Source organism: Lissotriton helveticus, chromosome 4_1, assembly GCF_964261635.1.
Source record: "Lissotriton helveticus chromosome 4_1, aLisHel1.1, whole genome shotgun sequence".
In the NCBI taxonomy this organism is placed as follows: Eukaryota; Metazoa; Chordata; class Amphibia; order Caudata; family Salamandridae; genus Lissotriton; species Lissotriton helveticus.
The window spans coordinates 656,368,110-656,395,140 of NC_136063.1; the positions used below are offsets into that span (position 1 = coordinate 656,368,110).

Genomic DNA, 27,031 nt, shown 5'->3' on the forward strand with positions numbered 1-27,031 from the left:
ATAAACGTTTCTCCAAGCAGGAATCTTCCTTTATAATACTTATAAGTCGCCCTTAAGGTAGGCCCTAAAGGCTTACAGGGCTGGGTGCAATGTATTTAAAAGTAGGACATGTGTACTTAGGTTTTACATGTCCTGGCTGTGAAAAACGCCTTGTAATGTTTCACTGTTTTAAGGCCTATCTCTCCCATTGAATAATACTGGGTTACCTTATTACATGTAATAAGTGATAACTTTAGATTGGGAGCAGATAGAGAAACACTGTTTACTCAAATGAAGTGTAGTTTAGCCCGTTGACCGCAGCGCGCATTCTGCTTCGGGGCGGGTAAAATAATGAGTGGGCGTGGATCTGACGGACCCCGGCCATCCTCCCCACACACCCATCATGACGTTGGACAGCCGGGGGCAGTCCGACGCATCAAAAGGGTTAAATCCTCTTTACTGGTAATGTTGGATTTTATTTCACAAACAAGAACATACCACATTTAGAACAGTGGCATTTTTCAAGTCCCAATCATTTGTGTCTTCTGACAGTGTCCTGGGTCATATGACTGTGAGTGTCTCTGCTGTTGGAGTTTATGTATTATTTCCAGACAGTAACACAAAGGGGGCTTAGGTGTGGGGCTAATGGGCCACCCTGGCGGGATGACTGGGACAGGCTGTATCCAGCTCCACTTGCTCTTCAAGGGGCTTTCCCTAACGTACACACAAATGATCTGACACCAGGCCTGCCCTGTATTTTGTTATCCCAGACAGTTTGGAGCCTTCACATGGGAAGGGGAATAACTTTTCAGAACCAGATGTCGGGGTAGAACAGAAAGTCCTCCCACACAAAGGCTGGAACTAGGTATAAAAACTGGGCCTCCGGAGCCACAATTTTTAGAACATTCCAGGACTTATGGAAATTACAGATGAAGAGCTATCTTGATGTCTGAGAAGGAAGACTGGACCTGCTTGCCTTCACACCTCAGGCTGACCAGAGTGATTCCAAGAGTCCGTTGGAGCTACAGGGACACAACAAGTTTCATAGGCCGTCCTATAACTATCCAGCTGACCTGCTGCCATTGGGACAGCAACTGGACCTGCGTGAGCCCTGCTTGCCTTTGCTGGAGTGAGTTCTTGATCCCCAAGACTTCCCTACCTAGGTCCTTGACCCTTGGCTAGCATCACAGTATACTCCTCAAGAAAAAGTGAAATACTAACATTTGGGCTCCTCACGAATGCAAAAGAACCAGTTTGCACCAAGATTCTGCGTCCCACGACGACCGCCAACGCAAAGCTTAGGTGCGACCAGGTCTTCACACTACAGCACCTGCCAGCGATGACTGGCAATGTGAGAGCTGCATTTGGCGCTACAGTAATGACAGCCTAGGGGGATCATCAATGCAAAGGTATAGCAACAACCATCCATGACGCTCAACTAGCACCTTCTCGCTACAGCGAAAACAGCTCATGACACCCGGTGTGCTCTTCTCGCTGCAGCAATGACCATCATGGATACTTTATCTGATCTTCGTTCCTTCTCCCACCATGAATGGAACTCTTTGCACCAAACTTAGCAGGTAGCGGTACTAAGTTGGTCCCTGTATTCGACCCACACTCCATAACAGTCAGCTCGAACATGCGACTTTCCCCGGGTTTAGCACACAATTGGTGCTTTGTGTTTTAAAGGGCTATTTTCATAAAACACTTTACAATTGCACATCACCAGTTCTACGGATTTAATTTGTGCCATTCTGGTATTAATTTGTTTATGAACATTTTTCCTATTTTTCTCAATAGGTTTGGGAATTTTTTGTGTTGTGTTTTCAATTTATTACTGTTTGTGGGTTGCATAAATACTTTACAGATGTTCCTCATAGTAAAGCCTGACTGTTTTTTGGTCAAACCACCTGAAGGATAAGCACAGGTAAATTTAGTGACTTTCGTTGTTCACCCTGACAAGGATTGTTGTTGTTGCCTGAGTGGGGCTTCCATCTCCTTCAACCATTAACCCAGTTTCTTACAGTTGTTGATCTCCTCGTTCATCAATGAGACTGAGAGAATGGCAGAATGGCAGTTATTCATAAAAATGCAGTACACTGTAAACATCTTCCCACTGACTAATACCGCTCCTTCCAGCGCTTATCTCCGCTAACTCTGCATTTAATGTCTCAACAGTTAGATTGAATGTAATTTACCATCCCCAAGGTGAGTACCACAAACTATTGAAGAATTCATGGACTTGTTTTCAACCCAACTGATCATCACTGAGGCCAGCACCTTCCTCTGTATCTTCAGTTTGCACTGGGGTAAAACTAATGACACAGCTTTCAACCTGCACTCTGCTTCTTCAGGAAAATGTTTTCCTTAAACATTGTCAAAACCCATTCACTTTAAAGTATTATTATCACTCTTCCTGTCCATCAATGACCCAATTTTCCTGCTTCCCACCACATGGTCAAGCATCACCCACTGCCCTGAAGCTCCTTCCCCTTTTGCTCCTACTTAATGGCAACCACAGACAGACCAATCATTAAGCAGGATTTGCCATGGCCCCTGCCTGAACCTGATCCTTTTCCTGCACCTAGTCCTGCGACCAGGCCCAGTTCTTTTGGGCCCAGCTTCAGCACTGTGAAGAGACACTGTGCCGCAATATCCTCTCTTCTTTGACCTTCAGCTTTCTCTCCTGCACCCCAGCCCTCTCCCTTGTTTCATCAATTACTCTACTTTCTTGCCTTTTGATCACTTTTCTGTGGTCTTATTGTTTCCCTAATCACTCTTTGTTATCCTCTCTTTGTCACTTTGAACTTTTGCTTACAACTCTTTGGCTTTTTTGCTCTTTCACTCCTTCTTTGTCTCTTTTCCCTTCGAACACTTATTTTGCCTCTATTGTCTTCTCACTCATTCTTTGCCTTTTTGACTTCTCACTCATTCTTCCCCCTTTTGCTCTTTTTCTGTGCTGTATTTACTTTTTCACCTCACACTCTATCAGATGATTCTGCTCCTAACCTTTTTTTCACCATTTGCCTTTGCTTTGCCCCTTACAGTACTCTTACCTCCTCCTTTTTCACACTCTTGCTTACCCCTGGGCCTTTTATTCTCCTGCGATGTGCTCCCTCCTACTTCAAACTATGTGTTCCATCCCCAACCCAACTCCTGAAGCTCCTCCCCTCTCCTGCTTCTACTTAATGGCAGCAGCAGCATGGATGTGCCTCTGGTGTACCAAAGGCAAGCGAGTCTGCGCCCATTTCTATTGCCAGAATCCCTGGTCCTCCTCATATCTGCTGCTACTTCGCTGCAACCCTCCTTTCCTTGAAACCTGGATGCACCTCTCTACGTTGCAACAGGGCCTCGCCGCCCAACATTGAAGGGGTATTATGCACCACCTGCCACTTCTTCTGTGCCTACCCCTCTCACACTCTTTTTATACCTGGACCACTACTGTCCCACCAGAGACACACAGCACACACAACTGCATACACCTAACCCCTCACCCCTGCCTATCCTGCCTCCTCTTCAACACCTGCTTCCTCGACAGATACTCCATCGAAGACTGGGACCCCGTGCATGGCCACTGAGCAAAACCTGGCTGACCCCTATGTCAGCCCCCAACATCACCATAGCACTCCTAGCCAGATACATGATCCTATGGCAGGACAGAAGAAACAGACCTGGAGGATGACTCATCATAATTTTTAAAGAGAACTTCATCCACTCCACCAGCTCTGTCAACACCAGCAACCGCATGGAACACCTGATCTTTAAACTTCCCATCACCAACAACTACAACCTGAGTGGCAGTCTTATTTACCTACTTTCTGTACCACAAGCCAACTTGAGCAACACAATTGTTGCTGAATCTCTTCGGCCACCCAGGACTCGACTCAAGCACCTTCATCATCCTTGGCGACCTCGTCTACCACTTGAAGGATCACACAGACCCCAACACAAATAACTGACTTGAAGAAAAGTGATCCCTTGGAATGTTCCAGACAGTGGATGGCTCCACCCATGCTGCCAGAAATCTACTGGACCCCATCTTCAGCAGCGCCAACAAAATCATAGAGGACAATCACACATCGCTTACTTAGTCCGATCATGCCCTTGTCCACTTCAGAATGCCCATCCCGAACCACTGCCGAACTGCTCCCTCCAAATCTGCACAACAAGGCTGAAACAAAATCCCAGAAGAAACGTGATCCTCAGAGCTCCTAAACCACCTACACAACATCACAATGATTGCCTCTGATCCATCCCAAACAACAACACCTGGATCAGCTCCTGCGCAGGCACCCTGGCTCCACTAGACCACCAGAACAAGGCTTTAAGCAAGCTGGTATACAGAAGAGCTCGGAGCCACCACATGCCACTGCAAGCAGCTTGAAATCAGATCCATGATGACATAGACAAGAGCATATACAGATCAGCCCTCAGAGGCTGCCATCAACAAATCAGAGCCACCAAACGTTCGGCTCTTACCGACTCCATCAAAAACAGCAACAAGGGAAGTCATTGTCAAAGTGAAGGATATCTCCACTCTAGCAGCTAGCTCCACCGCCATTACACCCTCACCTCTGTACCCATGTGTCTCTCTTCTTCAGTATCAAGAGCAATAACATGTACAATAAATTCAAACACCAACCAGGCATATCATACCTAATAGTCATAATGCCCATCTGGCACTATTACAGGCTGTGGCTCATTTTGTTTCGGGTTGTAAGAAATTCCACAACATTAACCCTGGTCCTATCATCTCTTAACTGGCTTTCCAATGAAGCAATATCACAATTTAAAATGATCTGCATCACTTACAAAGCTTTTCACATGTTTAACCCCTCCTTTTCAACAGAGATGCTGAAAGTGTCCTGTGGCCTACAGGGGTCAACAAATGTACCATCCATTCTCCATGAGCCTTCCACCTTAAACAAGAAAACTCTATGAAACAATCTTCTTCTAGCCGTAATGCATGAATCTGGGATTTGCTTCTACCAGTTCCCTGTACCAGTATCATAAAGGAACATAAACTCCTATTGTTCCATAGACACTAAGAGGATGTATGACATTACAACGCATGCTTTTACATCGCATGCCTTTACAACGCGGTTTTTACATCGCATACCATTACAACGCATAGTGCTTTTGGGTGTTGGATAGTGAATTATTTAATTTACTATTCCAATTCCAGTCCCCGTGGACACTAGGGAAGGTGTTGGATAGTAAATTAAATCTATTCCCTATCCTAGAGCGCCCCCCCCAGCGCAATGCGTTGTAATGGTTTGCGATGTAAAAGTTGCGCTGTAAAGGCACTGCGTGGTAAAAGTTGCATTGTAAAGGTTGTTCACCACACTAAGATGGTGTCTGAGCAGTGCTTGGTGACTCAAATATCACCCAGTTCCTTATTTGAGGGCATTGCAGACCTCCATACATTGCTTCTGTATGTGCTTACCTAGAAGTGATTTTACTTTCTTAATTTACCTTGTCTTATACCCTAATTAATTTTGTTCTAGCTCATGATATGTCTTGTATATTCACGAATGCCTAGATGTATTTATGCGCATGTATTCATTATTCATGTTCCTAGATTGGTTCTTTTGTTCAGTAAAGATCTCTAACGACAATGAGCAAAGTTTGTGCAAAAACACACACACACACACATGCACACATATATTTATATACATAAATAAATACTACAGCTCTTGTCAATGATTTCTTGTGGTGGTGGCAGTGGTGCTGATGGTGTTGTATTGGTGGTAAGTGTGGTCATGATATGTGTATTGATGGTGTTGATGGTACTGATGTGGCACCGGTTGTGGACTTGTTTTTGCCAGTGTTGGTCATGGTATTGGTTGCTATATAAATGGTATTAATGGTGGCATTCCTGATTGCGGTATAGGTGATAATATTGATAGCAGTATTAGTGTTGTTGGTATTAGTATTATTGGTGGTGATGGTATTAACGCTGGTACTGTCGTGGTGATATTGCTGCTAGTCTTATTATTGATGGTGGTGTCTATTGGTTATGCATTTGATGTAGGTGGCTTTTGTGACAATTATATTGCTGGTGTAGTATTGAAGGTGGGTGGTATTGTTGGTGGTGGTGGTACTGGTGGTGCTGATAAATTGAAAGGTTGTGGTGCCACGGTGATGGTAGTGATGAGGGTATTAGTGGTAACGGTATTGTGATAGTTACATTGGTAATATTGGTGCTGCATTGTTTGTTGTTTTTTAATGACATACTTTATTGATTTTCTCAAACACTAGTTCAATTCCATTTCATACCCCTCCACTACACAGCTTTAGCTACAGAGGAAATATATAAAATATCCCCACTAATCTCAAGCAAATCTCCCCCTCCGTAGAACAGTTGCCTTCCAAGTTCCCCTCTGACTTTTCTATGTCGCCTGTACAGCAGTTTCAAACGGCATTGGCATGAGGTCTGCCCATCAAGAGGTGGGATATGGTAGTTAGTTACTGGGGTAAGCAATATGCCCCTGTATTCAGCCCAGCCAGCCCATATCTTTCTGAGTTTGACAGCCCCTTGCTGCATAGATTGGCTTCTCTAGATCCCTGCATTTGTCCAAGCCTGTCTTCCATACAGTCTGGGATGGGGCATCCATTGCTTGGCTATGTCTCTTTTTTTGGCACTAAGCGACTTCACCATAGTAGGGCTCTCTTATATCAGTTGTTGTCTAGATCTTCTGTGATGTGTAGGAGGGCAAGTCTGGGGTCTCGGGCAGGGACTACTCCAGGATATTCTCAAGGCATGACAGGACTCCCTCCTAGATCGGAGTCAGGACCTGGCCGCTCCATGTTGTGTGTAGAAGGACACATTGTAGCATAAAGCAAAGGAGTGACCGTGGGGAAGTTATTTGCTCCCATCCGCCATAGTCTAACGCAGGTATGGTAGACTCTATGTAAATATTTGAATTGTGTGAGTTTCTATTGGGCGGTGCTGGTCGAGTCTCTTGGAGAGCTTAAGGCTTCTCGCCAATCATCATCATCCAGCGGTCCAAGAGCTTTGACTCACACCTCTCACAGTGCATGGAATGAGTCGGGGTGTGTTTCACCAGTGATTTGTATAAGAAGAATAATATGTGTTTTATAGGTGGTGTGAGTAGTATTTAAACTTCTAGTGGATTGACTTCTCGTAACTCCGTTAGGTCAGTGACATATGGCATGAGTGCATGTCTGATCTGGCGAAAGCAATAGAACTGGGTCTGATGGATTACACATTCCTCGTGCAGGGCTGTAAAGGATTTGATGATGTGCTCCATCATCAAGTCCCCTAAGGCGGGATTACCAATGAGGCCCCATTTAGCAAAGCCCTTCAACGCCGTCACCTTCGGGAGTCAGTTCCCATACCACAGTGGCATTTCTCTCGTCAGCCTTCCAGCCCAACCCAGAGCCTGTAGGAAGTCACTCCACACCTGGTACTCAACCTTTGTTGCACGGGAGATCGGTCTCCCACATGGGATGTGTACTATTGGTGTTTTCTGCATCTCCCAGTGTTCTGAGGTGTATGCAGGTGAATTCATACCACAAAACCACCACTCAATAAGGACTAGTAGATGTGATGCTCTGCAGTAAGAGAGGATGTCGGGCATAGCTAGACTGTCATTGTAGGTGGTTTTGAGGCATTTGGTGAGTGCGGCCCTGGGCTGCTGTCTATTCCAAAGAGAGCAGCGTACTGCCTTATTGAGGTGGGTGACAAAGGACCTAAGGATGGGATATGGAACATTTTTGTGTTAGTAAAGTAGACGAGGGAGACTAACCATCTTAAAAATGGCTGATCTGCCTATTAGGAATGGCGGAGTGTAGACTAGAAGTCAAGGTCTTTTTGTAGTCTGCTGAGTTGTAAGTGGATGTTTTCATTCCTCGCCCTATGGCTGTCATAAACCTCTAGGTATCAGAGTCCTGCTGTACTTATTTCTGAAGTCTCCTGCCTAAGGTGCAGTTTGTGCCTGGTTTCCCAGGAGATATAGGGATAATGTTGTGTTACTACATAAGCTATTGTACTCTCCAAAGATCATTCAGATCTCGAGGATCCTTGGGCAGGAGCACTGTGAATATAACAGGAAAATGAGAATGTCGTCTGCGTTTAGAGCTTTCTCGTCTGCCACACCAGGGCTCCACTCTAACCCTTGGACAAGTGCATCTTTTCTTAAACCGTCCGCCAATGGCTCAATAGCCAATTCAAACAGTAGGGATAATAAGGGGCAACCCTGTTATGTGCCCCGCTGGATTGGGACTATGGGGACCCTGAGCCTCTGATGCGGACACAGGTCATGAGGTCACTGTAAAGCAGTTTGATGAAGTTTATATATTGGGGGACCAAGTTCATTTTGGTAAGGAGTATGAAAAGGTAGGCCCATGAATGAAATGCTTTATGGAAGATGACTGGGAGTAAGGCCTTCACTTCTGGTAGGTTAGATGCCAATGCCAGGGCATTCTGCACATGTTGGATATTATTGTGTCTTGTGGATCTGCCTGGCATGAAGCCAGGCTGATCTGAATGAACTAGAGTGTCCAAAACTTTCATCAGGTGATTAGCTTATTTGTTTGGCCAGATTCTGACCTCTACGTTGAGGAGGGAGCTAGGGCCATAGGAAGAACACCTGGTGGTCAGTAGGCTTGGCTAAAGTATCACAAATATGTCTTCTAGCTACAGGTCTAGTGAAAGTTGTGACCCCTTGAGTGCCACAGTGAAAGTATTCAACATTGGCTGGCACAGGCAGGTCCAGTAATCTATGTACAACTCTACCGGGTATCTGTTAGGGGCATGGGGTTTTCACCGATTGGTATGAGTCGTCCCCCCAAGTCCCCTAATGTGAAGTCTTTCTCCAGTGTTAGCCTGTCTTCCACGTTGAGGCATGGGGTGGGTATGTCTGTCATGAAGGGAGCGTTGTCAGGTATGGTGGCTCCATTGCCACTGGAGAAAAGATGTGCCTAACAGTATGTGAATTCCACAGCTATTTGGGGTTCAGTGGAGATGACATTTCTGTCATCATCTTCCAGATGGCATATGGATATTTTTAATATGACAGGTGAGCAAAGGTGGTGCAGGATTTTGCTAGTCTAGTCTCCCCAGTGATAGCTGTGTCTTTGCATTACATGCCATGCCAGTCGTGCTTCATCCGAGTGGGTTTATCGTATCAGGAACTGAGTGTGTAGAATTCTACTGAGTAGGGCTGCATCTGGAGCTACCACATAGGGATGCTCCAAATCGAGTAAGGGTGTTTCTCGGTCTGTCACCTCCTGAAAGTTTTTCTATTGTTTCCCGGCTGCGTAACTGAAAATGATCCCTTGTATGTTGGCTTTAATCACCTCCCATAAGGATAGTGCATTGTTGGTAGTGGTAATACTGATGATGATGGATATGGTGTGGCATTAGTGGTGACATGGTTGGTCATGTTGTGGTTGCGGTGTACCTGCCCAAGTGTTTATATATATTTACAGGTGTGCATCTCATACAGATGCCTCCTAATTGTCTTTGTTTGCCATATTGTTCTACGGCCAAGATGTCCTTCCAATCTGATAAAAAACAATTAGAAGGCCATGGAAAAGTCAGACTCACACTCTAGTCATGATAAAAACATTTGAAAATGCCAGCTGCAGTAAAAAGAGAAAAATGTGCTTTTCTATATTCAGTGCATTTATAAGACAAAGAATTGAATGTAACAAAAGGTTTTATAGTTGAGTGTACTATTTAGGAATAAAATAGACCCTAATTCATTGCAATGTAAAGACTTTATAGGAGATTAAATGATATAACACGCAGTAAATATAATTAAATGAAACAAAAATGCTGCTGTGGACAGATTTAAGAAGTCATTTGGAATGTCTGAAGCCAATAGCTGAAAGAAGTTTGTCCAAGTAAGTCCAAGGTGGAACAGGCCTGATCCAAAGGCCATTGGTAATTTGTAACCAAATGATTATTATTAATATTAGTAGTAGTAGTAGTAATAGTAGCATTAGCAGCAGTAGTAGCAGCACGAACATGGGGAAAATGTCAGCAACTACGATAAAGTAGAAATGTATTATACCAAAAAGCATTCTTCTTGTTACCTGTAACTGGAATTACTGTTTCAGTGAACTCCTTCTTCGAGTGTTGACTTATCCACTCATTGTGCACAAAGACATATTCAGCAGATGGGAAATATCCTTCTTCTTTTACAATGATTTTTTCCAACAACCAGATATCTAGTTACAATAAAACAGTGATAGTGTTAACCATGGTTCTTGCCGAGTTCAGGCACTTGATCATGTTATCTTTGGTTTCCAGGGCGAACAGGAAATGCTGCATTTAATGGGTGCAGTGCATTAACAAGTCTCATAAACATTAGTATCACAAAAGAGGATTAAACATAGTATATCATGACATTTGCAGGTACCACACAGTACTGAGTTGTGCCACCAATAGCAATTATGACTAACTACTTGAATGAGCTAAGAATGCGGGAGACCTGTACTAAAACAATGGATAAATCAGGACAAACTTAGGTGCAGTATATAGTTATGAAAATATATTGTGAATCAATATTCAAATCTCTATCTAGTTCAGGACAATCTGCCATCTGATTTGGGATTTATCTTGGGTACAATTGTGTCCATTCTGTCAGTTCCACAGGTTTCCAATGTTGGAGATGTAGGAGTCGTATCAAGGTCTCTTCAGCCTGTGCCCGTTTATGCAGTTACAATTTCCATTTAAGAATGTCAGGTGCATGTGTAGACTTCGAATTAATGGCTATGGCTCACTTAGAAATAACCATTGTTAAATCGAGAATTTTGCAAATCCTTCTGGCATCTTTCAGCCTTGGCATTAGAATCAAAAGGCAGATCTTAAGATTTAATAAGTGTTCTCTATTTCTTCAGGACGAAAGCGCATTTGTTATTGTAACCCAATAATTCCTGATAATCACACAGGACCAACCCCATATGTGTTAATGTAGCTTCTGAGCCTGCACTTCTAGGACTTATGTCATGTATTGCAGGCAAAATCTTGTGTAGTCTGGCTTAGGAGAGATATGTAGGCTCTAGAAAAAATTGTAGAAATTTCCGTTGAGCATTCCTAGACTCCTTCCCTACATCATTAGGTGCAGGCATGAATTTAACATCTGTAAATGCTACATCAAGATCAGCTTCCCATTGGGCTCCAAGAACAGATAGTGTTACCGAGCAGGCAGAGCGAAGCGATCTGGATAAATGAGCTGTCATGTCATGCCCAACCCCAAGTAAAAAGAATCTGTAGTGTGTGGGGTAACTTAGGTTCATCGTCTGATGGTTCCCAAATAGATCTAATCACTCACGTTAAGGCTGCATGTGTAAGAAATTTACCAACTGATTCAAAGCCTTTGATTGCAGCTCTCCAGTCAGCAGATGGCAAGAGTAATACAACAGTCAAATCAGTGTGACGTTTGCATCGGACCATGTTGTGACATTGATTTCCCAGTTAGTGCTGTTCTCTCCACAGAACCCTTTTAGGATGCTCCAGTGCATAGGAGTGGTGTAGCCTAGACATTTGGAGATATTTATGCCAATTTATGCCACAAATAGGCAAGATACATCACATGAGAGTTGTCTCCTGCCAAGTAACTGCTCTGCCATTGTGGTGTTTACCTGGGAGGGCACAACAGATTACAAATCAGGCAAAAGGGCTGACTCAACCATAACATTGTCAAATGGAGCTGTGCAGCTATATACTAAGGGGCAGATTTGTGAAGGCCTTGCACCGCCGGTACGTCACTTTTTCCCATGTTAAAAATGACGCACCGGCGGCGCAAGGCCTTCATAAATCTTCCCCTAAGTCTGGAAGAGTGGAACTCCAAGGCCCCCTTCCTCAATTGGTAAACATAGTTTGCTTGGAGCTACCCTATCTTTGCCATGATCCCATATCAACTCTCGGCATACACTTCAACAAGTTTAACAAGTGCAGGGATTAGTGTTAGATGAAATGCTCTAGCAAGACATATAGCCTTTTCCTTCACAACAGGAAAATAATGTATTTAAAGCCCTAATACGCTTTATTTACAAATTAGTCTTAGCAGTGCTTGTCCGTCTCTGAGGCAGTTGATGCTTTTAGGTATAAAATATGAAATGGTGATATTTTGCTGTTCAGAAATATGATTCCTAAATGGACAGCTAGGGAGATACAGGTTTGAAAGAGATACTGGTCTGCGGGCAACCATTTCACCTCGATTAATAATGCAAGTCTTTCACTAATGTAGTGTAGTTGTGATCCTAAATCAGCACAACATATGAGTAAGAAAGTCAATTACAGAAGAAAGATACCAATAAGTTGCAAAACACTCCTGTGTAACAAACAATTTTTGATTCTTAAATCAGACGTCAGTGTATCAGATCTCATAGGACATATCTGATTTGTATTATTTGCACAGAATTAAAAACAATAATGGGCCTAGATGTCCACAGACTGACTATTTTATACAACAAATTGAAACATCTAAACATTCTGCCAAAGAACTCTTTCAAGTTATAAATAAACTTACCAAACCCTTGGAGAATAGAGGCAGCAACTGCATTCTATCTTTTTGTAATAAAAGAGCCTCTTCGTTTTTGATAAGGTCGAACAAATTTACAATCCATATACCTGTTCTAGTATGACTGACACAAAACATCATCCCTATTCCAGCACTAGATTCCACTTTGGACCCCAAGTTTCTGGACAAAAATCTTCAACACAAACTCAGCCAATTCTCATCTGTCATGGATGCAGAAGTACTTAATCTACTTAAGTCCACCAGATCGGGATCACCTCGAGATCCCTGACCCCCTTCGATTCTCAAAAAGGCTACAATTTCTGTTGTCTCTTATCTTACCAACATTTTTATTGGGATGTTCTGCTCCAGGACCTTCCCAAAACTGTGGAAAAAGGCCTCCATTCGTCCACTTCTCAAAAAAACGAATTTGAACCAAGATAATCCAGCAAACTATTGCCCTATCTCAAGGTTGTCATTTCCAGCAAAGATAGTGGAAAAACTGATTAATTTACAATTGCCACAGTTCATTCAGAATAACCACATACAGGACCCCACCCAATTCGGCTTTAGGGCCGAACATAGCACAGAGACAGCTCTAATCAAGACTACTGATGAAATAAAAACTATTCTTGTTAAAGGAGGGTCTTCAGCACTTATACTCCTTGCTTCGTCGGCGGCTTTCGATACTGTGGATCATGCCACCCACATTGATCGCCTTAAAAAATTGGGCATCACTGATAAAGCTCTTGACTTACTCCAGTAATTTTTAACAGACCGGGAGCACTGGTGCTATGGAACAGCTTGACCATAAATATCAAAGCAGCTCAATGTTTTTGAAAGCAAGACCTGCAATAATTTCATCTACACCTTATATATAAGTATGCGAAAACCAATTTAAAAAAAAAAAAACTTTCTATTGAGTGGTTTCTTTGAACTGGTAAATGACAATCATCCTGAAAGCTTCCAATAAACCGTTCAGATGAAATGGTTTCTCGGTAACGGTATTCTATTAAATCGTTTTTCTATGAAATCACATACAGCCTACTGCTGTAGTGTGCTTCAGTGATGCAAAGAGTAATGCTAAACACTGGGGCTCCTGTTGTCCTCCCTCATTTCTACAATGGGCAATGTTGTACCTCTGGCAGAAAACCTACAGTTTTTGCTGGCAGTACAATAATGTCATTTATGTAATAAGGGCCCTTTAAACAGGATCGAGTAATTATTTTACTGGGGGGAAAGCGTTTCATTAATAAAATCCCGTGCTTTCCTTTCAAATGAAAAAGCCACAAATAATCCACAGAACTGAATTGAAAGTCCCCATCATTCCAGCATTACACTACAACAGAGGTAAAGGAAATAATACCAATGTTGGGTCCGCTGCCTGATATGGAGACATTTTATTACATTTATTTAATTAGCAAAGACGTTATTCAAAATTAGGATGGGGAGCATGGTCCAATTGTACCAGAAAACATAAAATATTTTGTTACAGTATTGAATTACAGTGTAATTGAAAAACGGCACATAAAGAGTGTTTTCATTATGATTCACATTTACATACTGTATAAATGTTTTCGCATTTTGAGTTCTCTTCCAATCACAAATCGAAATAGTTGATTGTTAATGCAATAATATAAAATGCATTATAGTTTGACTATAATTTGAGCTTATATTGTTTAGTATTTACAGATATTTACCTTTCTTTGAACTGCTGAATCCTATGGTTATTTCGCGTAGTTTGCCCAAATGTACCGCAGTGAGGCTAAAAACATCCACCTGAAATTAAAGAAATGTGGATTTGTGCCTTGGTAACTTTGTGCCTTGGCAGAGTTTTTGCAATTCATAATCGAATGAAACATGAAATACATTTTCCAGTTTCTCTTTGTCTACGCGTCACAATGTGGAGTATCTATTTGATCATGGTCAGCGACTAGCTGCCGCCTCCCCCCCAATCCGGCACCCAACACCAAGGAACGTGGACACGAGACGTGTTTACTTTTTGGAAGGCGGGCGCTAGTCGCCCGGCCGTATTTATTAAAGTATGAAATTAAAAAAGGGTTTTAATTGCATAATCAACAATGAAATACAAAAATCAGCAGGACATTCAGTTATACAATCGTTATCAACAAGTTTGAGAGCCTGACCTTAACAAAACTCTAATACAAGTTGTTCCTAGCTTAACTAAACATCCTATCTTGATTTTTGTACATTTCTGGCCATATGGCAGGGTCACTACCGGTGTCAGGTCCTACAAGCTGCGCCTTCCCCTTAGAAGTGCGCATGCGCAGTGTTACCCCGGGAATTGCCCGGTCTACGCCCCAAACTCCATTTACCCACTAAAGGAGGGCCCTTACTCTGCGCCGGTGGCGTCATGAGTCCACGCGCGCGGGGTGGCTACCAGCCTAAGGAAAGCGTGAACTACTCCTACCCGCGCTCCTTTGCATATTACCTTGCCCCTGGAGTACTGGGAGTGGCCCGCAGGCCCCTCCCCCTGGGCGGGAACCTCCATAGGATGATGCCCGCCCCCTCAGACCTCAAATATGTGCTCACCGATAATGACCTTACCGCATGCCCCATACCTAATAAATACGACGACCTATGGAAAAAAGTCTAAAGGACAACTACACTGGCTAATAAATAACAGTATCCACGCATAGCTAAAGGGGAAAAAAGGCCTAACGACACATGGCATAAATTACAATTCGGTTCACACATGTTGCTCATAATCACAATATCTACGTATATCTACAAAGGGAAAAAAGGCCTAAAGACACATATCTTCAAATATAGTTCACTTCATACATCACTTTTCTACAAAGGGAAAAAAGTCCTGACAACAGATCACAAAATACAACAAAAACCTACTCCCTCCCGCGGTCTATACCTATGAGACTTACCATTAGACCGGACATAACGCTGCTTAAACTTTGTACCAAGGGATGGTGGGTGGGAAACAAAGAAGCCCCGAACGCGGGGCACAACGTTCAGCGAGGGAGCGTCCAGGGACAAGGGGGTCTCCTGGGCGCTCCCTACCTCTTATTCCCGAGGGGCCGGGTGGCCCCTCCTAACGCCCGCCCCCCCCGACCCGGAACCAGTCCATTGATTCCGGGTCAGGAGGGGCGCCGGCCAATCGGCGGTGGGCCGCGCCCCCAGGGCACGCCCCCACCGTCGAAGGACCCGAGGGGAGAGGGGGTGAGGCGGTCGCCGCGCCGCCATGCGTGCGGGGGGGCCGAGGGCCCCCCCTTTTCACATGGTCAGCGACTAGCTGCCGCCTCCCCCCCAATCCGGCACCCAACACCAAGGAACGTGGACACGAGACGTGTTTACTTTTTGGAAGGCGGGCGCTAGTCGCCCGGCCGTATTTATTAAAGTATGAAATTAAAAAAGGGTTTTAATTGCATAATCAACAATGAAATACAAAAATCAGCAGGACATTCAGTTATACAATCGTTATCAACAAGTTTGAGAGCCTGACCTTAACAAAACTCTAATACAAGTTGTTCCTAGCTTAACTAAACATCCTATCTTGATTTTTGTACATTTCTGGCCATATGGCAGGGTCACTACCGGTGTCAGGTCCTACAAGCTGCGCCTTCCCCTTAGAAGTGCGCATGCGCAGTGTTACCCCGGGAATTGCCCGGTCTACGCCCCAAACTCCATTTACCCACTAAAGGAGGGCCCTTACTCTGCGCCGGTGGCGTCATGAGTCCACGCGCGCGGGGTGGCTACCAGCCTAAGGAAAGCGTGAACTACTCCTACCCGCGCTCCTTTGCATATTACCTTGCCCCTGGAGTACTGGGAGTGGCCCGCAGGCCCCTCCCCCTGGGCGGGAACCTCCATAGGATGATGCCCGCCCCCTCAGACCTCAAATATGTGCTCACCGATAATGACCTTACCGCCACAGGCCAGTATTGTTAACCGACGATCTGGCCTCCCCCTCTAGCCCCTATCTAAGGACACATCCTCCTACCCCAGCCCTCTAGCCAAGCCCAGATATTGTCAGCCCATAGGACATTACCCTCTTCTGTCAGGTGAACCCCGTCCTTCAAGTAATACTTTTGACCCCAGATGCACCCATGAGGTATTGACTGTAACACGGGGGTTCGGAACAACCTATCCAACCGTGTGTTGATCCTCTTTACCGAGTGATTCAACGCCCTGACTGAATCGCCCCCCCGCCACTGAAGTCGAGGTATTAGTTGTGACCATACTAGTGTGCACCCGGGGCAGGTCCTAGCTATCCAACCCGCTGTTGAGATAATCTCCTCAATCAAGATGCGCCTGCCCAATGTTGCCAAATCGTTCTCCCCAAGGTGAAGTATCACCACTGACGGTGGAGCCCGCTGGCGTGCTAACAGCCCTTGGAAGAATCCCCTAAACTCGGGAAGACACAACCCTCCTCTGCCAAAGAACGTGATATTCAACCCTAGTTGTGCCGCCCTTTCCTTCTTGTCACCTGACAGGAAGACACATTCCGCTCGCTTCACATATGAATGACCAACAATCCAGACATTGTTCTTTGTTGTTTCCTGGTCGCCGCTCCGTGCCGATGAATATTGGCGGTGCCCGACGACAAATTCCTCCCCTGCGTAACAGGTCTGAGAAACTGTAAGAGAGCGGAAAAGAGACCAAGCGTGAGTGACAGGTAATCATAGCATGTCAATCCGAACATAACGTTTATAGCAGTCTGACGACCACCTCCCAATTGTCTTCACTCTTTCCACTGGGAGGCCCCCCGCCACCGCCTCAGTTGCTGCCCCAATCCTGAAGGAATGAGATCCAAAATCTCTAGGATCAAGACCAGCTTTTTGTGACCCCTATTTCGAACACTCTCCTGAATTGATACCTGGTCAAGGGGCTCCCGTCGGCGTGACAGAGCAACGCCCTGCTTGCTGAACCGACCAATAATCCCATGAGTGATTCCACGTGCCTCACCGGGCAGCACGGGTTGGCGGGGGCCCGTTGCAGAACTATGGTGTGACCCCTAGCTTCTTGATCGGTCTTTGATTTCTGGATAATCACCCACATGGTGTCACCCCTTATCGTCACCCCAGCCTTCTGCAAGCCACCTAGTATGTCAGCCTTAGATCCTGCCACAAGTTCACTAATTCTCAGTGCCCCATAAAATGCCAGGGAGAATGCCGCCCTAAAAAGAAGCACTTCCCACTCTGAGTTACAAACAATCTCCAGCGTGCCCAGTAAGGCTGTTAGCCGGGCCAACCCCATGGGCTTCCTCTTATCCTTCTGGTGTCCCTGAATACGGCGCCATCCCCTTAAAGCCTTGCGTATCATAAAGGTATTGGTGGGATCCCGGAAGCCCCTAGCTTGGGCGAAGAATGACACTGCTGCCCTATGTCTGGTTGCCGCTGCCACTGAGCGCCCCTCTTTGTGCATCCATTCTAAATAGGCTGCAAACCCATCCTCCTTCGCCCAAAGCACTCCCCACTGCGGCCCCAAAAAAGAACAATAAGACAGAAACGCCCCTTCGTACGCCGTCTTGGTCCTGGGGGCTAAGCTAGCGACCACGAGGTCTTGTAATCTGGGGCACCAATCTGCCAAAGTACCGCTGGGAAGTGTGCTGGCGAGGGGTCTGCTGTGGGGAGATGTTCCCTGAAAACCTGCATTTTGAAGCGAGAAAGGGAGTCAGCAGCATTGTTTAAAACACCAGGGACATGTTTGGCTCTAAAATTAGCATTCAGTTTAAGGCACCGCAGAACAATCTCTTTGATCAGACGAAGTATGAAAGGACACCGCGCCCCCTGTTGATTGATACATTCCACCACTGTCATGTTATCTGACCAAAACACCACTGATTGGTTACATAGGTGTTCGGGCCAAACCATCAGTGCCACCCATATTGGAAACAGTTCCAGGAAGCCAATGTTGCCGAGCAAACCCCATGTGTTCCATTCTTCTGGCCATTGTTGAGCGACCCACCTATTCCCTAGGATGGCACCAAAGCCCACACTACCGGCCGCATCAGTCCATAGTCCTAACTCCGCTGATGTCGTGAGCGGGCCGGGCCAGACCACCCTACCGTTAAAATCCTCCAGGAATGCCATCCAAATAAGCATATCCTGGCGAATTTCAGACGATAGGCGCGTGCGGTGGTGCTTCTCCCTCAGCCCCTTCATCGCGTGCGCGATGGAGCGAGAGAAGGGGCGAGCCATTGGGATGATTCTTAGTGCGAAATTCAGTTGCCCTACCACCTCCTGTAATTGCTGCAAAGTGACCTTCTCCTTCCGGAGGCATAACTGTAGCGACGTCTTGAATTTGCGCACCTTGACCTTAGGTAGTCTAAAACATTTCTCCATTGAGTCAATCTCGATGCCCAGAAATTCCAAGCAGGTGGTCGGGCCCACCGTCTTCCCAGGCGCGAGCGGGACCCCAAAAGCCCGCATGAGCACGCAAAATTCCTGCAATGCCAGTGCGCACTCCTGAGAACCCGCTGTACCGAGGAAGAGGAAATCATCTAAGTAATGCATGACCCTTTGATGGCCTGTCACCTGTCTCATGGCCCATTCAAGAAATGAACTAAACATCTCAAAGTAGGCGCAAGAAATAGAACAACCCATAGGCATGCATTTGTCCATGTAGAACCTATCCCTAAAGGTGAAACCTAAAAGATGTTGGTCCGCCGGGTGGACTGGGAGGAGGCGGAAGGCGGACTCTATGTCTGATTTCGCCATCAGCGCCCCGGGTCCAGTGGCCTGTAATAAGGTCACAGCCTGATCAAAAGAGGCGTACTTAACACTACAGATACCTTCGTCAATGGCATCATTCAGTGAGGCCCCCTTTGGCGCTGATAGGTTATGAATCAATCTGAATTGCCCCTTCTCTTTCTTGGGGACAACTCCCAGTGGGGAACACACAAAATTGTGTACTGGCACTGCAGAAAAAGGGCCAGATATCCTGCCTAAGGAAAGCTCCTTGTCAATTTTGGCGGCCACAACAGCCGGATTGTGTGTGACTGATAATTGATTTCTACAGTGCGCACTGCCTGTGTATCCCCCGGCCGGGATCCTAAAACCTTTAGAAAAACCTTCCTGGAGTAGGGTGGCCGCTTTGTGGTCAGGGTATCTGTTCAACAATGGTATCATTGCCACCACATCCACTGGAGTGGGGGGGCGTGACCTGTCTGACTTATAGTGGCTTTCCCCTACCCCTCTGTCCCGTGTTACCTTGCTTGGACCTACAGGTAGATTCTGGATGAGAGGGGTGCCCACAGGAGGCACATGCATGCCTAAACTTACACGCGGCCCTTGTGCAGGTACGCTTATTAAAATCCCAGCACACCCCTTTCTTCTCTGGCCCACCTGCCCTAAATTTCCCAGGTACCTCACTCGTTTGGGGGGGCCGAAAGGGCTGCTGCGGTCTAGTGAACACCTTGCCCGCACCGAACTGAGGGGGAGGTGCAGTGTCAGAGAACTGTTTGTGCCAGGCCATGGAATCTACCGAGTCCCATGGTAATGATCTATTGAATTCCAATGCCTTCCTAAAATTTACATCATAACCCTTCCATGCTTCCCCAGAATACTGTTGACTCCACCCCACAATCCTGCTCGAGTAGCAAGCCAATGCAGCCTGCAGATCTGGAGGACGCTCAGCCTTAACTGCAGTGAAAACGGCCCATGCTTGCATCCAATTATTGAGATTTTCCTCAACCCTGAATCTAGTACACTGCGCCCTCCATTCACTTGGGAGCATCCACTCTTTCAGTGCTTTTGCCTGCTCCATTTCCCTATTATCCAATAATAAAGAATAAATGTACACGTATTTATCAGCCCAAATCATTTCTTTAACAGCTAAAGACACATGTTGAGCTAGATTTTCGCTCCTGGAAGGTACTACACCGTCCCCCAAGAGTGGCAATGCCACTTCCTTACCAAGTGCGGGCACCGGGGGCGGCTGCCCTTGTACTCCGTCCAGCTGGGGAACACTTGGACCTGCAAGGGGAGAAGAAATTGGCAATGCAACACTGTCGGCGACCGGTGCCGATCTGATTTTTTCTACAAACCTTGCCGCCTCTGCCGCATGGTCTGCAGAATTCGGGAAGGCTCCCCCTTTTTGGAGCCATGGCATCATGGCCGTTAACTGAGATAACAATTCGGGCGGCATTGAATCTATATTACCCCCCGGGACAACAGGTACCACTGGGGTTATGCCCAGTGGTCCTGGCACAGCTGGCGGGGCGGGCGCCGGGTGTGGCCCGCCTGTACCCGGGATTGTGGGCACCGGTGCAGGAGCAGACCCAGCGTCTACTGGTTGACCTGCCGGCACCGGCACCACAGGGGCAATGGGTGTAGGCACATGCGGGGGTGGGACCACCGCGGGCGGTGCGGCTGGTAACGGATCCACTGGGCCTGGGGCGGGGACCGCCTCCTTGGGTCTCTTGGACCTAGGTTTCCCTTGCGGGGTGACAAATTCCCCTCTTGGCACTGGTGCCACCCTCTTGCGGATCGGTCTGCCGGACGGGCCCGGTGCCTCGCCCTCTCTGTCCTCCAACCGAGCTTCCCGCTCCTTAATTTGTCCTAGCTGTTGTTTAATGTCGCTCATCTCCCGCATCATAGCCCGCATCATAGCCTCCACGTTGGACCCCCTCTTTCCACCCCTTGGACCTGGCATGACGCTTACCCCAAAAAACACCCGCTGCCTACTTAGTTCCCAACCGGTCAACTGTGTGTACCTTTCAGATGGAGGGTCACCAGGGGGCTTTCAGCACCATGCAACGGCGACCGCAACACTAGCGGCTTGTCCGCTTATGTAAGGGGTGAGTAAACCTAATGTAGACCCACCCGGCGGCCACCAGGAGCAATGAATGCCAGCCCCCCGTACCCCTCTTACCGATCAGTCCTGCGTTGTTGCCGGCGATATCAATCTGCAATCCCGCTCCACACCAGGAGTCCTTACGTCCTTATTTGTTAGTGAATTGGACCAGTAGTATCGATAAATGCCTGAAATATAGATATGTATTACCACCATGCAACAACAAACAGGGCCGATTTAGGTAAACCTAGTTTAAATATGCTGTAATTCCGCAACTATCACCCTAGTGGGGGGTGTACTATTAAATTCGTTTTGTACAGTAACAGAAAATCAACACTCCCTCCAGGCCAGACTGATTATGGAACAACAGTCATTTCCCTTCTTATTCTCCACTGTACTGCGTTGAGCAACCCCCAATGGCAAGAGTTAATGCGGCTTTAACACGTTTAGAAAACTGCAAATTTTTGTTGTAACTATAGTTTTCGACCTCTTAAAATTATCATGCAATTCTGGGGTCGTTAATCACGCTCTTCACTCTTGCACACACTTCTATAAGGGTACAAAATTGCCCTACGAGCCCTAGCGTGAGAAAACAGAGAAAAAAGGCGCGAAGCGGGTATTTAACACTTAACGCGTTTAGAAAACTGCAAATCCACTTTTTGCTATATATTTGTCGACCTCTTAAAATAATAATGCAATTCTGGGGTCGGTAATCGCTCTTTTGCTCTTGCACACACTTCTATATGTAGGACCCCTTACATAAATTGCCCTACGAGCACTAGCGTGAGACAACAGAGAAAAAAGGCGCGAAGCGGGTAGGTCCCGACGCGAGAGCTCCTTCAAACCGCCCAACAAGCACTGGTAGTTCGTTACAATCCTCGAAACGCTGTCTGCGTTTACCCAGTCCCAACCCCCTTTCTTTAAGACACTGTTGGACCCCTTCGACACCCTCTTCCTACGGCAATACAATGTGGGGCGGGCAGGGACACAGAAACACTCTGCTCACGGAGCTGCACGTGCGGGGACGTTGACTGATTCCCAGGCACGTATTTGCCCTGCCCCTTCCCGCCGCTCCCACACAATACCTTACGAGGCCCGACCGCCTCACTTTTCCTCCGCCGCTCCTCGGCTAACCCACACCAGTTAACGCGACGCTCCGTGTCTCTCGACGCGGTTGGCCCCCACGTGCTCTTCGCCACCTCGGAAGCCTAACGGAAAGGGAAAATGAAACCAACGAAGGCGCTCTCTGTCCACTCGACGTCACCCTCCACACAGCTCCGGAAATCCTGAAAAATAAAGCACAAAGGATTATAAAACAAAGAAGCCCCGAACGCGGGGCACAACGTTCAGCGAGGGAGCGTCCAGGGACAAGGGGGTCTCCTGGGCGCTCCCTACCTCTTATTCCCGAGGGGCCGGGTGGCCCCTCCTAACGCCCGCCCCCCCCGACCCGGAACCAGTCCATTGATTCCGGGTCAGGAGGGGCGCCGGCCAATCGGCGGTGGGCCGCGCCCCCAGGGCACGCCCCCACCGTCGAAGGACCCGAGGGGAGAGGGGGTGAGGCGGTCGCCGCGCCGCCATGCGTGCGGGGGGGCCGAGGGCCCCCCCTTTTCATTTTCACTTTAGATGTTCTGCTTCACATCATTTATTTATTCGTTTGATTTTGTGCAGGGTATTTGTGGCGTAATGAGGCAAGAATGTGCTGCACACAGCGGAGGCGTAGCAAATTAACCAGCCAGTACAATCATTATACAAAGCGCAAAAACATAATGGACGAGAGCATAAGACTAGCATCCAGATTCATCAAGCCCAAAACGGCTCGCAAAGGGCCAGATTCTGAGATTCTGGCCCTTTGCGAGCGCTATTTTTGCATTTGGGATTCATCATCCCAAATGCAAAAATCGCAGTTTTAGAAATTCGCTAAATTGCGAATAATTGCCTTTAAGGAATCTCAATTTGAGAATCCTTACATGCAATTCATGAACCATTTTAAGTTTGCGAATTCGCAATCTGGGGCCGCTATTTACCGCAAAGTCTGACTACATGGTAAATAGCGAAAACTTAGAAAAATGCACTTTAGTGCATTTTTCTAAGTTGTATGTTACACACACACATGTCCTTTGGACATGTGTGTGCGCAACACCAGTGCACATTACCATTTCAGGGGTGCTACAGGGTGTCCTTTGGACACCCTGGCACCCTTGAAATCGCTTCCTTATTTGCGATTCGCTAATTGCTAATCGCAAATAAGGAATGATTTCCCATTCATTCCTATGGGCCTTTAGGCCCATAGGAATGAATGGGAAGGCCATTCCTTATTTGCGATTCGCAATAAGCGAATCGCAAATAAGAAAGCAGTAGAAATCTCAAAAAATATTGCGATTTCTACATGCATCCCGTTTTGTGAGTCTTTAATAGCGATTCCTTAAAAATCGCTATTAAGGACTCGCAAAACATGACCATGATGAATCTGGGGTTTAGTCCGGTCCAGGGTCACTTGTACATGGAGTCAGATTTGAGGGTAAATGTAAGTTCAGGTGGGTAATTCATCAAGGCAGAACTACTCCACATACGCATAATTAAAATTTGTGAATAGCCCCCAAAAATAGTACTTAAGGACATATTTGCCAAAATACTCCACATAAGTATGGAAAAATAAAGAAATTCAGAATTCTCTAGTTCCTTCTTAGCCAGCGAATGTACCCCACACATTACTATAGGATGTAAGTCCTTAGCACAAGAATTTCCCTTCGATTGGAGTGAACCTATGGAGGAATTTCCAGTCAATTCCTGATTCCAGAAGCACAGAACTAAACTAACTTTACGGCCATGGCACTAGGATAACAGAACGTTGACCATTTGTTTCAAGGGGGTCGGTTAACATTACAAGTTTGAAAGAATGGTACCCACTGAACAAAGAACAGTGCACAATCTCTGCTTTCTGTGAAATACAATTCAATCTGTCACGGCCAGCATGAGTCGTGGGTGGGGGAGGTGGGATGGGGGGGTTCGCGCGAGGGGAGGGGAGGTGCTAAATAATATATTTTTTTAATAACTAACCTTACCGGGTCTCGTGACGTCGCAGCTCCTGGCCGGATCCCACTTTCCTGCTCTTGCCGAAAAGGAAGCAGGCGGCCTCCCTCCCCTCCCCTCCCCTCAGCCAATCACAATGCTGCAATGGCAGTGTTGTGATTGTTGGGGCTGGGCGCCTATGGGGAGACCATTTTCTCCATGTGCAGCCTACATGGAGAAAAGATAGAGTGCGCATGACTGGTTTGGTCGGCCCCAGAGGGCTGACCAAACAGTCACGGCCCGCAACATTGGGCAAGCCAGCCCTCCCCAACTCGCCCACCCCAACCAGGCATACCTTTCTGCTTTCTCGCAGTGCGAGAAGCGAAAACATAAAATGGTAGTTTTACTGTTGTATGTTTCTGCTTCTTGCACAGATGCTCCTCTGCCCTAATGGAGGAGCCGCCCCTGAATTCAATGCGGTTGCCAGACAAACAGCGGTAGGGTTCATACACTTCAATCGCAAACACATCTCTTTGTTTACCCTAAAATGTGTGCTGCTGTTCAATTTTTTTTTGTACAAGGCTCTGACGTACAGAGTCTGAAACAGCTCAGGCACAAAGTGACCATGAACCCTCCCAAAATTGCCAAGGAGGCTGCACAAAAACTGGTAGAATTAGCAATTACAGAGGAGTTGAATGGCCAACGTTCAGAGCCCAGTGGCTTGTGCCGCTGCACAGTTTATGGGAGTAGTCAAGGGAGTGTGGGAGCTCTGAGGTGCCAAGAAGCACGGAAATGTGGGCTGAAGCACAGCCACCATGAATGTTGTGGAAAAACCGAGGTTTTAGACACATGTCCAAGTGATGTTTCTGCTAAATGCAATTAAGGTTGGTTTTAATCACATTTCCTGTATTAGAACATCTATTCAAAACAGCACGCAGAGCTTTCAATATTCAATACATAGCTATTTGTCATTTTTTTAGATGAATCCCTCATCTAATATACTCGATTGCTCTACAAAGCTTCTTCAGGGCTTGGCCAGCTCTACATAAAGGTGCAAAACTTAAACATTCAAATATGTTATAGGATGGATGCACGGAAATGCAGTAATATCTGCAGGCATTTTGTATGACAATGTTGATAGAGATGAAGTTATAAAAAACAGAACTCTCAGCAACCACGCTGAATATCTTGAATTTCTAAACGTTAACATGTAAATGCAACTTTCTATTTTAAAACCGGTTGGCATGTTTCTAATTTAAACCTGTGAAACAAGGTGCTAGTGATGATAAACACGCCGAGGCTCTGCCTTCCGGAGACACTTTGCTGTAAATTACTTCCTGGAAATGAGTATTTGTGGCACTGAGCTTGTCATGTGATGCCTGCTGAAAGTGATTCCCCCACAGCCATTTACAAGTCATTCTGTCAGGTTGAGGAAAAAACCAAAGCTTGCCTTTTCAGACATGGCATTGCCTGTCAGAGACATTTAACTAAACTCTCTGAGATCAGAGCAAGCACATTATACTGGTATTTTCACTTAAACTTCTAGCACCAAATTCATTACATAGAGCGCGGGTAATTTATTGGATATTTCTTTAGAGTAGTTGTTGATATGTCTATTCAGCAACAAACACAAGGGCCAAATAATGAGTCAGCTGAACAAAATAAAAAACTGAAAAATAAACAACATATTGATTTATGAGAAAAACCTCCAATATTTACAATTCGCATTTGCTAATATTGCACCTTGAAACCATAGCCAAACAAGCATTTACAATGCAACGGTTTCGCCTTTGTAAAAGTTAGAGGTATTGGCATTGTAAATGACAATTTTTTTATTTATGTGTTGGTTTTGAAAACCGATAAATAAATGGCATTGTCATTTACAATGCCAATAGCTTAATCTCTCGCAAATGTGAGACCTATTGCATTTGCACCCACATGCACGCACACAGAGAGCCACCCACACACACAGGGCATGCATGCTGGACCTCTCTAAAAAGCCCTACAGTCCCTTTCTTGTTGATTGACGGTGCAACTGTCACCTGACCGTTTAACCTACACCAGTAGCATTCTACAGTTCCTTGCTTCCACATAAATAGATATCCATTCCCATGCTATTTACTTGTAATGCTTCACAGTACCATACATAATTTATTTAAAGCGAGACCTAGTGGCATTGCCAATGCTTATTAAGCACTAAAGGTTCCAAACGTTACATTTGCCCAATTTAAGGCACTCAATTTACCAAGGTAATGGTCATGACTAGCAATCACTAAGTTGCAGCAAAGAACGTTCAACTCAGCCAGCCATCCTCGCAGGCCTTGAACCAAACGTCCACGTACCTTCACCAAACACGTATTGTAAATACTTATCACTACAACACTGAGGCACCACCCACAGTGCCCGGATGCTGGTGCTTGCTCGTGCCTCGCCATGGGTAGTAAGCTCTATATAAATGTAATTACAATATCACAAAGAAACTTGGAATGCATGGAATTGTTTAACTGAATGCACAAGACTAACACTAATAACCAACAATATCCAAAAAACACTGGACTAACTAACCACTAACGTTGGGTTACAGAGCAGTGTGCTGCCCAGTGTAAAACGCTTCAAAACATTTATTTATTTATTTTTATTTATTTACAGACTTATAACGCGCTAGGAACTCGACTCCCTAAGGAGTATCTCCGCGCCTTTGGCATCATCTGTGAACAAAAACTCAACCGAATTTGTAATAAATGCCCTAAAGAGCTAATAGTTAAACAGGAACGTCTTTA

General features: G+C 45.9%; 2 protein-coding genes across 2 annotated transcripts in view; both read right to left on the reverse strand.

Annotated features, from left to right (window-relative positions):
* The window catches only part of LOC144828042 (lipoxygenase homology domain-containing protein 1-like), a 224,298-nt gene that overhangs the window by 187,009 nt on the left and 10,258 nt on the right, over nt 1–27,031 (reverse strand). Inside the window, exons 2-3 of the mRNA XM_078686180.1 lie at nt 14,174–14,252; nt 10,045–10,179 (exon numbers count right to left, since the gene is read on the reverse strand). The gene's annotated coding sequence lies outside the window, so the exon portion shown is untranslated. The remainder of the gene's footprint in view (nt 1–10,044; nt 10,180–14,173; nt 14,253–27,031) is intronic.
* Nucleotides 1–27,031, reverse strand: part of RP1 (RP1 axonemal microtubule associated) — a 1,491,030-nt gene that overhangs the window by 22,749 nt on the left and 1,441,250 nt on the right. Inside the window, exon 41 of the mRNA XM_078686181.1 lies at nt 10,045–10,179. Within this exon, the coding sequence (XP_078542307.1) occupies nt 10,045–10,179 (135 nt within the window). The remainder of the gene's footprint in view (nt 1–10,044; nt 10,180–27,031) is intronic.